This window comes from Aythya marila (assembly GCF_965140915.1).
Source record: "Aythya marila genome assembly, chromosome: 4".
In the NCBI taxonomy this organism is placed as follows: domain Eukaryota; kingdom Metazoa; phylum Chordata; class Aves; order Anseriformes; family Anatidae; genus Aythya; species Aythya marila.
In genome coordinates this window covers 69949873-69963836 of record NC_139045.1, presented here as the reverse complement: position 1 = coordinate 69963836, position 13964 = coordinate 69949873, and the positions used below count along the sequence as shown (strand labels likewise).

General features: G+C 38.7%; 1 protein-coding gene across 3 annotated transcripts in view; it reads left to right on the top strand.

Moving 5' to 3' along the window:
* The window catches only part of MAEA (macrophage erythroblast attacher, E3 ubiquitin ligase), a 49770-nt gene extending 40282 nt beyond the window's left edge, over positions 1–9488 (top strand). For all 3 annotated transcript variants that reach the window (XM_082759926.1, XM_082759928.1, XM_082759927.1), the window contains 4 exons: positions 2875–2983; positions 6828–6961; positions 7632–7827; positions 8248–9488. In XM_082759926.1, coding sequence (XP_082616052.1) covers positions 2875–2983; positions 6828–6961; positions 7632–7827; positions 8248–8343 — 535 coding nt within the window. In that variant the 3' untranslated portion in view covers positions 8344–9488. The remainder of the gene's footprint in view (positions 1–2874; positions 2984–6827; positions 6962–7631; positions 7828–8247) is intronic.
* The last annotated feature ends 4476 nt before the right edge of the window (positions 9489–13964 follow it).

The following is a 13964-nucleotide window of genomic DNA, read 5'->3' as shown; positions in this document are numbered from 1 at the left end:
ACTTACCTCCTGCAAGAGTGTATGTACACAGCTTGTTCCTTCATTGCCATCTCCTTGAAGGAAGAGGGGATGGGGTTTGAACAGTAGCATAAAAATAATTACAAATTAAAAATACTTTTGAGTGCCTGGATTATAGATTTTGCTAGGAGTCACAACAGTCTCTGAAATAAGGGCATTCAGACATGGGTCAAAAAGACTGAGCAGGAAGAACAAGTCCTTTCTTGATAACCTCCTATGTTTGCGTTCAGTTATTGATTCTTCCTGATAAATACGTTAGTTCAAGTATTGGGCATCTAGAGATGCATACTCCATAGCTTAAAAGCTTTTTAAAAATCACCGTACCCTTACTAGACAGACTGTAAGTCTTAGCCTTCGTAAATACCCTTTCAGTTTTGGATTTGTCAAGTACACAGTTAGCTGCTCCTCCAGCCCAAGGAGGTGTCACAATTTCAAACAGAAGCTGACTTTGTCTCTGTAGAGTTTACAGAATCGCTCGGGGATTTGAGGAAAGGGAAAAACTTCCTGCCTATTACTTTGATCTGTCACAAGAATTCGGTTAGTGGTTTCAACGATGGTCCACTGATAATCATTTAAAAAAAAAAAAAAAAAAAAAAAAGTAGCCCACTGCTGCAGCTATACTGACTAATATGTGCTAGTGGTGCTAAAATCATTGTAAATAAGTACTCTGAGGTTCATACACACCTCCAAGAGCATGACATTTTCATAAAGACAGGGAAAAAAGTGTTGTGAATTAACAAACTTGCTTCTCTTTCTAAAGGATATCTTCACTTTTACTTCTGTTTGCTGGCAGTCAGAGGATAAAGTCAGTCCAGACATCAGCATCTCACGCCTTGTGGGAAGACTTCCTTGTTTTCTTAAGGGGCAGAGACAGCAGGGAAAGTCAGGAGGTGAAAACTAACAGAAGGTCACTTTAGAAAACATAATTCGTTCTGGCTGAACCCCAGAAGGCCTCCACACCGCAGTTTGTTCACTATTTTTCAAACAATTGCAGTGCTGGATTGCTGAGCACTTCTCACTTGAAAGGCTAGCACCCATGTAGTGGGGTTTTTATTTACACAGCAAAATATCTATTCTATCTCTTCTTGAACACGTGTGTTGTGTGGCCGGTCTTTGCATGTTGCAGCTCAGAGCCCTCCTGGAAGGGGGATGTGAGAGCAAATTGTCGAGGCCTGACAGGGAGAAGGACCACAATGATAAGGAGGGTGGTGCAAAGCCAAAGTACCACTTCTGTTTTAAGCAACACAAGTGTGCAGTGATCATTTTAAAATGATTTTTCTTTCCCTTGTGAGTGTGCACACAGAAATTTAGTTCAGCTGGTAGGTCTGAATTTTTGCTTTCCCTAAGCTCTCTTTTAAAGGGCTCTTGCTTTCATCTGCAGGGCTGCACAAACGCTTTAGGTCTCTTCCAGCATGTTCACCCTGCCTCAGCTCTACTCTCAAGCCACGAATTTTGTACTTCTGCTCTCACACCAGTAATCACCTGGGGAGCAATATTTACATTCCTGAATTGCTCACCCAAAATAGGAAGCTGAGTGGAAACAGTCTGTCCTGCATAACTTCCCCTGCTTCCTGCCTTGGGTGGGAGAGGAAGTAGGAGCTCTGAAACACTGCTGAAGAGCCTGTTCTGGTATTGGTGACCCAGTCACAGCGAGTGGAAGACAGCTTTATAAGTTCTATCTAGATCTTTCTTTTTCTGAACTCAGCCCATGAATTGGACAATTAAGGAACACCATATGCTTCTAAAACAATTTGTCCTTTTCTAAAAGATCTTAAGAGATTTTTTAATAAGTTTAAAAGGAACAAACACTCACCAGAGTGCTTCAGAGATGACTTTGTGGCTTCCCTGTAATACAAACTCGGGAGAAATACAGCACAGAGAAGACTTTGCTGCACTTAAGCAATGCCAGAAATCCAATACAGAGCTGATTCTGTACTCAGGCTACTCTGCAATGTCTGCACAGCTCTGAAAACAGGCTTTTGGCAGAAAAGCTGAACTAATCATCCAGTTTAAAGACTGGAGGGTTCTCCCACAGACTTAAACTCCAGCTTGAGAGTTGATGATGTTGAGAAGACGGCATAGGGAAGTTTCATACAGCATTTTGAAGTATTCAGATAGCCTTACCTGATAATTCTCTAGTTTCTTGGTATTTTGTGGAATACCTTAATTTCTTCTTGCTCTAAAGATATTGATAGTAATTCTGTTACTACCTTCAAATACCAAGTTTTCAGTCTTGTGCGTCTCTTAAGAACAAGTTCACACTGATTATAGGTTACGCTTGTATTTCCCTGGCAAAAAGTAAGAAGCTGCTACTAAAAATCTTTTTTTTTTGTTGCAATACCCTACAATTTCTAGTGGTCTGTACAGAAAGTGATGCTGCCTTCTAGTCTGTACCAAAAAATCACTTACTCAAAAGCAAGCATTCTCCCAAATGTCAAGATAAACAAGATAAAATCAGAAGTGAAGAATTTTTAATGGTTTGTAATACCTGGTTATCAGACCACATTCCTTTTTGCAAGTGTTTGCAAAAGGAGTGTGATGCATTGAGCTTGCATAAATGGAGACATTTCTTCTAATGGTCACGGACACGTCATTCTGGGTGTCGGTGAGGTTAGACTTCATGCTACAGTAGGAAGTTCTGGTTTCTAAAAAACTACAGCATAAAATTGCTAATGTTTAAAGTCATTCTTGCATTCCCATTTGTAGGATGTTTTTAAAGCCCTTAAGTGCACCACCTTTTTGATTTTGTGTATTGGGAGTAGAATCTCGAGTTTTTCTCTGAACTCTAACGTAACTATATTAATTTACTTGATTTAGAAGCAAATGTATCTAAAAAGTCTAAATTCTGTATTTCAGACATGCAAGGAAGCATTTCAGTCAGGCTGAGGGAAGCCAGCTGGATGAGGTTCGACAAGTGATGGGAATGTTGGCCTTTCCTTCAGACACTCATATCTCCCCCTATAAGGTAATATTATGCTTGAAATTCACTGATACAGCAGAATAAGAAAACATACTTGTAATTCTTTCCTCACAGGAGAACGCAGTGATAATCTGTAGATAAAATAGTTTTTTTTAGTTCTTCTTTCTAAAATCTATCTTTATAGTCCTTAATTTTAATACCAATCCTTGCCTTTATATTAATACAGGTAGTAATAACTCAATCTTGGCACTAAAGATTTGGGACTGGAAGCATGACATGCAAATATATAGCAAGAGACAGAAGATGGGGAAGTAAAAGGAAAAAAAAAGAAAAAAGATATCAGGCTGTAGCCTTAATACACTAGCAGTAGTTCTTTATTGTACTCAAATTAATGTTCTTGTGGTTGGGATGAAGAAGGATCATTTGGATGATCTGAAAAGAGTATTTCTAATGCTTAAGGGGGTTCATTTATTTGAGCTATACAAATTAATATAGGTATTAGTGGTAATAACTACATCTAAATTTGAATTAAATGAAATTCATAGGCAGTTACTGTTCTTACAGATGGCAAGTTTATTCTGTGCTCATATGCTAATTCTCTTCAATTTCTTCTAATATCATACTGGAGGCAGAAAGTAGACAAGAGTAGAGCTGGCAAAGCAAGACAAGAATCCTGTGAAATGCCATGCCAATATCTGGCAATGTCAATATAAGCATGTTTTTTAAACAATTGATGCTGAAATCAATCGTTTAAAAACAAACAGAATTAATGTCAATTGCTTTGCTGATCCTGGAATCCCAGAAGGACCCTGGTATTTTGTATTCTACATATAATACAAGAACATAGATGGTGTAAAAGACTAGATGTAAGACTGCTTTTATTGCTTTGCTAGTTAAAGAAATAAGTAAGAAATAACCAGCACTTGAAGCAAAATAGAGGATTTTAGATGGAATGTTTCAGTGAGAGAGAACAAGGAAAAAAGCTAGGATTGTTTCACATACAGCCATCCTTTTGCAACAAATTCCCTATTCTTTATGAATCTGATGTAAAAAATGTAGTTTATGTAAGTTATGGTTTTGGTCCTCAAATAATTACCTGGATAAAACAGAATCGGTCTAAGCTTGTTTGGAGATACTTTTAGCATGTTGACTGCAAGTTGTGTGCGTAAATGGCTCCTTAAAATAGCTTTAAGTAGAATTACCTTTAAATCAATGAAAAGACATCTCTAACGAATTGATTTTTGTTAACTCCGGGGAAGAAGGTTCTTTACAACCAATTAAATGAACTTTCTCCAGCTTGTTGTCCTGTCTTTTAGTACTTGAGGAGAACTTGTAGAAAGATAGACATTTTAGTGTTGTGGAAAAACAAGCTCGTTTCTTTTGATATTTTGTGACCACACTTGTGTAGCTCTGGCTAGAATTATTCCATCTGGGCATTCAGTAACTGCTTTTGTGTTCAGTCACCTAGACTCTCAGTCAGAGGATTTTCTTGATCATTTGTGGTACTTTTGCTCTTAATTAGGGATCTAATTTAGACTCTTCTCAGAAATTGCCTTAAGGTCAGAACAAAAGCTAGAACTCTGGGAACATTCCGGTCTTAGATGGGGCATTTGATAGAGCAAACAGTTACGCAGTCTGGTGGCAGAAATAATGCTTTTTGCTTTACTAAATGCTTACACATTTCTTGCCTTAACTCTTGCCTACATCTGTATGAGTTCTCAGCCTCAATTTTCCTTGTAGATTTGTAGCATTTAGAGTCAGGCAAATACTTCTTTTCGGATTCTACAGGATTCTTTCCTTCCCCATGTATTTACATCTGAATGTTTTTCTGCTGCTTCCTCGTGTCATGTCACCTCTTTCTTTGTGCTGTTTTTTTCCACTGTAGACCCGCAGTTGGTCCAGCTGTTTCTACTGTGAGACATTTTTCTTTTATCTCTCATCTAGTATTCCTGGTGGTTTTGCATCTTCGGTGTAGTTCCGCTCTCCAAATGCTTGTCAGAAAATCAAACCAGGACTGGTTTGAGCTGCATCTGTTCTCTACCTTTTTTAAAACTGGGAACATCTTTAGATAAAAATAAAGCACCAAAAATGTCAACTTTGCAGATCCTGTCTCCAGTCCAATAGTCATTTTTGCCTTTGTTCATGGAGACACAATTTCATTCTGTATTAACACGAGTTATATGTAAACCAATTTTCCACGCTATTCAGGTAGCTCTGTTGTTAGTTACAGAAGGCAAGGTGAAATTTCTGCACTTAGGTCATTCCAAATCCACTCTAGCACTTTTATAAAAGTTGGCCTTTTGCAGTTCTGCAACATATTTCCTAAGTTTCTTTCAAATGTAGTTCTTTTAACATGTAACTTAAAAATAGTGATGAAAGACTTGCTCATAAAATGCTTTTAAATATCTATATGTCTCAGGCCAGTCTGATCTTTCTGGGGTGGGGGAATTCAAGAGTACAGGTTACAAGAGAAGGTGGTGCTGGAGTCCATCCTTCTTCATTCCCTCTTCTTGCAAGAGCAGCAATCTGAGGAGAGGTAGAGAGGGCTGAGGTGGTACAGAGTGAAGCATAAAGACTGATGTCTGCATCACAGTAATGTCACTGCCTAGTTACTTTTGGTATAACATGTTTTGAATTTGCTGCTGCTGCTATCTCTGTTGTCTGTCATTAAGTCTTTAAATAACTTTCTTTAAAAACATGCTTAATAAACTAAAAATACTGTTTCTTCTAGCTGCCTCCAAGTGTAGAATGTGCAGTTGATAATATTCAGCTTCTTTCTAAATTTCTGAGAGTGGTCAGCACTGCCATTTCTCATAACAAATAACACAGGTTATGGATACAAAGGAGGAAAGGACAAGGTCTTTACCTGTATATGTGAAATATCACAAGTATATCTTCAGTCTTCACTTCCTACGTTTCACAGCTTTATTTTTAGGGTTCAAAATATTCTTCTGTGGGCTTGTGGGCTTAGTTTTTTTTTTTTTTAAATGGAAGCTACATTAACTACTGTTCCCTGTTTTTTAGGGTAATTCTCAGCATTACAGTACATATTAATTCTGTCCTTAAATGCATAGCATCCTCTAAGCTGGAGTTGTGCCAGCTCTTCGATTTAAAGCCCTTCTTCCCCTCAGAAATGATATGAAATTCTGTAAATATATATATATATATATTTACATTTTACATTTACATTTATATATCTCTCTATATATTATATATAGAGAGAGAGATTACATCACAAAGAGGTTTCAGTAGAATTAGCCCGAGTTGAGGTAAAAAATAAAAAAGCTTCTAATTATTCAGCAGATGTTTGCCCAGTGTGATGTTGGTTCAGAGGCTGTAGAGCAAACACCCACATGCTAATGTTGCTTCATAAGTAGACTGGCATTCTAGAAAGGAAAAAAAAAAAAGCTTTACCGGGATTTACATACCTTAATTAGAGCATTGGGTAGATGGGGAAGTGGGGGAGGGTGGACATAACACTTAAATCTGCAGTTAAGATCACTTCTGATAGAGCAAAGAGCATAGGTACAGAACGCTTGTCACAGAATCACTTAATTTGAACACAGTTGTGTTTGCTGTAAAAGCTAACACATTTTCTTTGAGCTAAGATCTGATGGCATTAGAAGCTCGTGTGCACGAGTATAATGAAAAGTAAGTTTGGATGTGGAATATTGGTCCTCTATTTTATTAAATAATTGATTTACATTTCTAAAAGTTAGTGTTAAAAGGGCCTTCCTTAACAAGTACCCTCATGCTGTGCATTAACGTGTATACTTCTAGTTTGTAATGGATTCAGTCCAGTGAGTGCTGTATGATTTACCCCTCCCAGACTCCTTTCCAGGACAACTAAATTAAAAACAACTTATAGCTGTGGTGTTTTTTTTAACAGGATCTCCTGGACCCTGCTCGATGGAGAATGCTGATCCAGCAGTTTAGATATGATAACTACAGACTACATCAGCTGGGAAACAATTCTGTTTTTACTATAACACTCCAGGCAGGCCTTTCAGCTATAAAAACACCGTATCCTTTAATGCACGTACTGCCAGCAAGCACAAGAGTGTTTTTTCTTCTACGAATGCTTTTCAGAGAACTCAAAGAGGAAATCCGGCATTTAAATATTTTTATTCATGAGTTTAAGTGAAGTATGAATTGGCCTCTATTAAATTAAGGGCAGATTGCAATAAATAGCATTACAGTTAAAGAAAGGGGGCAGTAGGGATGGAGTGAAAAATACAAGGTGCACTCTATGCTGTTTTCATACTAGGCCGTCTTTCCATCTGTCCTAAGATAATACACTTGCAAAAGTTGGTGAGCTGGTGAGCAGGACTATGATGTGTTTTTAAATACTTACAAATTTATCCTGTTTGGTTTTGATATGAATATTCAAATATATCCTGCATCCTTGGAAACTTAGGTTTCCTACACACTGTGGTGTATTAGAGAAGTACTGATGCTATGGACATGCTTTAGAGTGGAAACTTCACCTGTGGAATGTGGCTGGTACTTTTTGCTTACTCTTACTCTTTTTTGAAACCAAGCACTTGATTTTTACATGTATATATTGAACTTGAATAGTTAAGTACATTCTATAACCTATGCTATATTGCACAATTTACTGCTTTTCTAATATATTTTGTGAAACTAATTCATGTTGCATTCTTTGGTTGTACCTTAACTTGCTGTTAAATAGACAGTGTTATAAAGAGGACGGGAGTTCAAAAAACCCAGACTGCCCTGTGTGTAGCAAATCCCTGAACAAGCTGGCTCAGCCTCTGCCTATGGCACATTGTGCCAACTCCCGACTAGTCTGCAAGATTTCGGGGGATGTAATGAATGAAAATAATCCTCCTATGATGTTACCAAATGGATATGTCTATGGATACAATGTAAGTGTTGAAATCAATGACTTTCTGAAGTCTAAAATAGCAGTGGTCACAGGAAATTCCTAATAAAAATAAGCTTTTAAATTTTGTTAGCCAGACAGAAGCATCATCTCTATTAGCAGAACATATGTAGCTTTTAACAGTAATTTTTAAGGGACTATATGTGATAAAATGGGTTTTTAAAGAAACTAATGTGTGATTGAATGCAGGAGTTGGTAGCATGAAATCAAATGGCAATGGAAATTTTCTCCTCTGGAGGGTGTTAATACAGAGTAAGTAAGTTTTGTGGACAAAGATGTTTTGACCTCAGGGTATAACTTTTTTAAAATGATGTTATTTAGTAAATTGTTAAATAATGTTTTGAGTTACTAATGTTTTGGTTTTCTGTTGTGAATGTTATCTTTTGATTTCACTCTTTTCTAGTCTCTGCTTTCTATTCGTCAAGATGACAAAGTAATTTGCCCAAGAACCAAAGAAGTCTTCAACTTCTCACAAGCTGAGAAAGTCTACATCATGTAGGTCCGTAAAACACACGCTGAAGTGCCGCTGGAATTTTGACACAGTGTATATTGGCATACCCTGTAAAGGGGGGGGCCTTAATGTGTGGCAAAGAAGCAAAACCTGCCACCTTGGCGGTCAGACCTGTCGGTGGCATTATTGTTTCTTGCGACCAAAGATCAATGAGCAACAATAAACACTCGTTTAAAAAAAAAAAAAAAAAAAAGAGAGAGAGGAATTATGACTTAAGTTTGTACTTGAATAAAAACAAAAACAAATTTTGATTGTTAAGGTTTTGTAACATAAGGTGAAAAATTGGACTCTTCTCAAAAGTACTTTCATCTTCTAAAGGATAACTTTCTTTAAAGATGGACACTTGCACTGGGGGAAAAGTTGCAACAGATTTGAAACTAAATCCATTTTTCTTCCCTCTTCTTCACAATTGTCCAAGACCCTTTTGTTATGAAAGATTTCAGTACCACAAATATGTTCTCCTTTAAGCTCCTCTTTGCCTTCTTTATGATCCTCTCGTGAAGTAATCATGAACATGAATAATCATGAACATGAATCATGTAACTTATTTCCATGGGAAGATATTGATGTCATTGACACAAGACTGGCTTCTCTGGAGGATCAACTAGGGACTGGTTTGAAGGAGTATGAAGTCTTTTTCCAAACCCAAATATTCTAAGGAGGTTGCATAAGTATCAAGAGGAACCGAGAACATTTCAGGCAAAATCCAATGCTTGTTTAAATGTTCTTTTTCCAGTCTACCATAGTGTTAAAGTCCTTCTAAAGTTATTAGTTATGTGCATAGGGTTCAATATGAAATCATTAGTGCTACTGCCTTATTTCTTGCTTTGAGAATGTACTCACATGAAAATGAGCTGGTATTCTTAAGTGTTGGGCGAAGTTTTCTGAAGATGCCTTGCAGGATGATTACATAATTTTAGGGTCTAAATAGTATTCATTACTGAAACTAATAGTTCAATTTTACTGACTACAGAACACATCCTTATGACTTTTGAAAAGAATTAAACCATTGTAGTTTAAACAAAACCATATTGTAGAGGTTTGTATTTAGCGCTTATTTTTGCATGTTGATGTTGATTAGCTAATAAAAGATTGTAAATGTAAAACATGTTAATAAAAATTGTTTTCCATTCCTTGATTATATAAAATCAGAAAGTTGCTTTGTATTTCAACATAAAATCTTTATAAGGGTCTCAAAAGGAGTACAACTGCCATGTGTCTTTCGCTGTTCTGCAAGATAAATTATAAATAAGAGCACCTCAGTCAAATATTTATTTTTGGTTTAAATTTCTCATGAACCATACACCATAGTCTACATTCCTGTCAATTCTGTCACTTCCTACAAGATTCCTTAATGTCCTGGAGATCTTCTGTTAAAATGATTTTGTAGGGGATGCTAGATCTGAGGGTTTGATACATCACTGAGAGCTTTAAAGAAAGCTACAAGGAATACTGGACAGACCACAGTTTTACTTATAGATTACAAATACATAAACAGTTTGTATGTATCTGCTACTCTCAATCTGTAAATACCTGCAGTGAGGTACATCTTCAAAGGTTCCCTTCTCAATAAGCATACATTATTGATGCTTCTGAACTGGTAGATCTGGATCACTGCAGAGCTATCAGTTTGGCAGAGACCAGTTTTTCTTGTGCTTTTTGCTGGAAGTGTCTTGTTTCCCTCTTCGTTTTCAGAAGTGGCAGGTACAGGTGACTCCTGCTTTGTTTTTCTTCTTAGATGGAGACAGATGATGGGAGCTTGCATCAGTAACTGGAGTAATTGGCTATCAGTTAAGCACTAACTGATTTCTTCCTTCCTGTTGATGCAAGAGCAGAAGCATCATCAACTCAAATGTGCCCCGGGGAGCAGCATTGCTGAAATCCAAATGGAGCAGCATCCATTTTTCCCTTGGTTGACTCTGCACAGCATCACAGCAGGAGAAGGGCAAGGAGAACTGTTGAGAGTGGCAACCTCACTTCTCCCTATGTTACCAAAACACATAGAAGCCCAAAGGAGCAGGGAGGAAGGGGTTTGTTTTATTTTTATTTTTTAGTAAGTCCTGAGGAAATGCATATGGTAACTGCCTAACAATTGTAGGGCATGGAAATTGTTGTTTTTGCTTCTGTAAGTACTAGTTAGAACTGTGGTTTCCTCAGAAATCCACGCTCCCGAAAAATGACTTTGGGAAGTGAAGCGAGGAGAGCTTCTGTCCTGCAATAGGAGGGCCTCTGCTTACAGAAAATATCATCTCAGCAGGCCAGGTGCCAGCCTGAGGTCTGTGTCCCTGGTGGTGTTTTAGAAAGCAGGTGCTCCGGAAGGAGCTGTTTCTTAGCTGTGATTGCTTGCATCAGAAATCTGCAGTCAAACCACCTGCTTTGACTGCAACAAGCCCAGTTTGTTCCAGGCAGTTGTAGTCTCCTGGCTGACCCCTGTGGATTGGGTCCAGTAAATGCACTATAGGCTGGCTTTCATTCTCTGGCTTCCTCCAGCACGGCTCCAGAAGCCTTCCAGCTTTATAGGGGTCAGAAATGGCTGCAGGGGAGGATTGCTGGGCTGCAGCCTGGATTTTTGGTTTGTATTCCCCAACTGCTCTCTGCAGCCCGAAGCTTAGAGTCCAGCAGAGGTGTTAGTTCAGAGCTCTTATCTCTGGTGCCTTCAAGCATTAAACCAAGAGCAGTACGTGATTCACAGCAAGTAGAAGCTTGGTGCCTGTAAACACTATTTTAATAACTTCATACTCTGCTTTCCTCTTCTGCATCTTGTTTTTTTGTGCGTCAGCAGAGGGGATGTCCTGTGTATGCTCGGATTTCATAATCTTTCTGGCTGTAAGTATAGTTTGGGTATGTTCTGTCAACACAGCATTGATTCCTGCTTCTGTGTACAGTGGGAAGAGGGTTTTGGAAGTACCATTTGTATAACACTGAAAGCAGGGCACAGTTACAGAGATGTTTTCCTCAACAAATGAAATGTTGGGTAAAAGTTTGCAAAATCTGTCTCATTCTATCAGTATCTTGCAGAGCACTAACATAAATTTTATGGTGAGGAGTCAGTCATAGGACTTGAACTTGACTGTCAGAATACGTGGAAGCTCTACAAATATTTTAATATCCTGCTGTCTGAAAACTGGATCTGTTCTGCCAATTGTATGTCTTGTGTCACCAGCAGTGCCTGCATTTCACATCAATCAAAACATGGCCATCAGCTACTTTAGACGACATTCGCAGTCTTTTATGGATGACCTGCATCATCTAAATGCCTGGCAGAATGCTGAGGCAGAAGACCTAAGACAATTCATTTGTTTCCTTAAGGGAAGAAGTTACTGCCTGTGTGATGAAGGGCGTCCTTTTGAAATGGAAGAGGTTAATTAGTAAAGTGAATGCTATCTTCTCTCAGGATCTAGCTGAGCTGGAAATGAGCTCTATCCTTTATGACACTGGGAAGTGCTGTGACCTTTTCTCAGTCTTGCCAGCCTTTGTGAGACTTGAGGCTCTGGGTTTTAGTTATGGTGCTCATGTTTGAGTGGCAACAGTTTGTCCCAGATGTGGTCAGAACAGGTTTATCTCTGTAGTTACGCAGAAGTTGAGAATTGCCTGAACCTTTTCTGTTTCTTGTGGACCAAATCACTTGTCAGAGATGAAGGTTCTTGAGTATTGCAAAAGGGGAGAGAGGTGGTGATGCTGTTTGTCACACCAGGTGCCTTGACCCATGGGTTTCTTCAAGATGTTTGAGCTGGAAGCGTTCCATTACCCGTCAGGGTACAGAAGGTTCAAGACACCAAGATGGCAGCGCTTGCTGTGATGAGAAAAAATGAAGCTGATGCTGTGTTCAGGCAAAACAATTTGCAGGAAGTATTATAGACTGATGGGCTGGTATGTGTTTGTTTGTTTTTTTTGTTTGTTTTTTTTTTGTTTTTTGTTTTTTTTTTTTTTAATTTATTTTTAATACTCTTAAGTGTATCCATTCCTGTTCTATTAGTAAGATTACTTTGGGGAGGGGGAAGAGGATTGATTTGGGAGAGGAAGAATGAAAAAGTTATGGGACAGTTGGTAATCTGGCAAAAGAAAGCCTTTTTAACATTCCTAAAAGACTGTTTTTGAGAGGAGGGAAATATATATATGGCTTTTTTCTCCTTTCCTGTGTCAGGTAGCCTGGGCAGAGTATGTTGGGAGAGCTAGACCAAGCTCTTCATCAAGGCAGGTTTTGGGACCCACGACTGCATTGTGGTGTGCATTTGCCTTCTGTAGCACCGAAGGTCACTTGGTTAAGAACATCAGTAGCTGTAAGCCATAGCTGTAGTCAGTTCTCTGCTGTTTTTTCATGCTCTGTAATTTGTCACATTCTGCTCAGCACATTGCTTCTTCCTGCTCTGTCCTGAAGTATGCAGAGTAATTCATGCTCTGTTCCAGAGGCAGGCTGATTGCCCTTTCTGCCATCCCTGCTTTAATCTTGCACTCCTTAGGCCAGAGTTCTTGATTGCATTCTCCAACGTACTCCACTTGAGGGCCATTTTTCCTGGTTTACCTGGCTCTGAACAGTTGCTCTTTTGTGGCATGACTTTCCAGCATTTGGTACAAATGATCTGCATCTTTAAAGGCAAAACCAGGTATTAGTGGCAATATGCTGCTCCAGCTGTCTCGCTCCACGCTTTCTGAACTAGCACACCAAATAAGTACAGATCCACAGGACTCCTGATAAAATCTGAGCCTTATCTGATCCTTGGATCAAGTAAGCTGCAAGTCATTTCTTCTGGTTATTGAATGCTGCAGGAACAGTTTGTTTTTATTTGATGACAAGAGGCATCTGCAGGTTCAATGCTGAACGGGATCTCCCTGCCCTTTTGTTTTTTAAAGACTCGTCTTCAGGTTGGTTGTGCAATATTTCTAACTCCCAGCCAGGCTGGAAGGCAGCATTTTTTGTAAAGAGTTGGCCCCGTTAGCTAAGCTTGCCTGGGAAAGGAATGCAGCTCAACTTTGTTTGCTTTAGGAAAAGTACAAGGATGGGCAGAGATGGACAGCAGGATCTGTTCTTAGCTCTTCACTAACACATCTCATGGCTGGGTAGGCTCTGTAAGTAGAAGAAAATCCTGCTGGCAAATAGTCAGGGAAAGACAACTTGCACTCGTGCCCAGCGAGAGGGAGCAAGCAGCTGTAGGGCCCCAATGTTTTTGGATGTGAGGACAGGAGTGTTTTTTGGCACGATAGCTATAGAGCCAACAGAAAGTAGTTCTCAATTACAGCTGACTTTTGTATGAGGTTCAACACGTATCTGAGCTACTCACTGAAAAAAACTCAAGGTCTAATCCTGACTTTAGTCTGAACTCAAGTTTTAGGACTCCATAAAAGGACGTTCTTCATTTCAATGAAATTTTCTTACCTTGTTGCTAACTAGCAATGATAATTTCACTGAGGAGCTTGTGGATTTGAGTAAGATATTTCAAAGTCCACCACAAATTTCTATTTGACCATGCTAAAATCGCCAGAGATCTGTATCTTAAGCCAGAGAAAACCAGCAGCAGGAGTGTTAGTACCACAAAAAGACCATTAGAAAATAGCAGACCAAGAAATCTAAAAGGCTGATGAAGAAGAGCAGCTTTTTGTTTTGACTTACT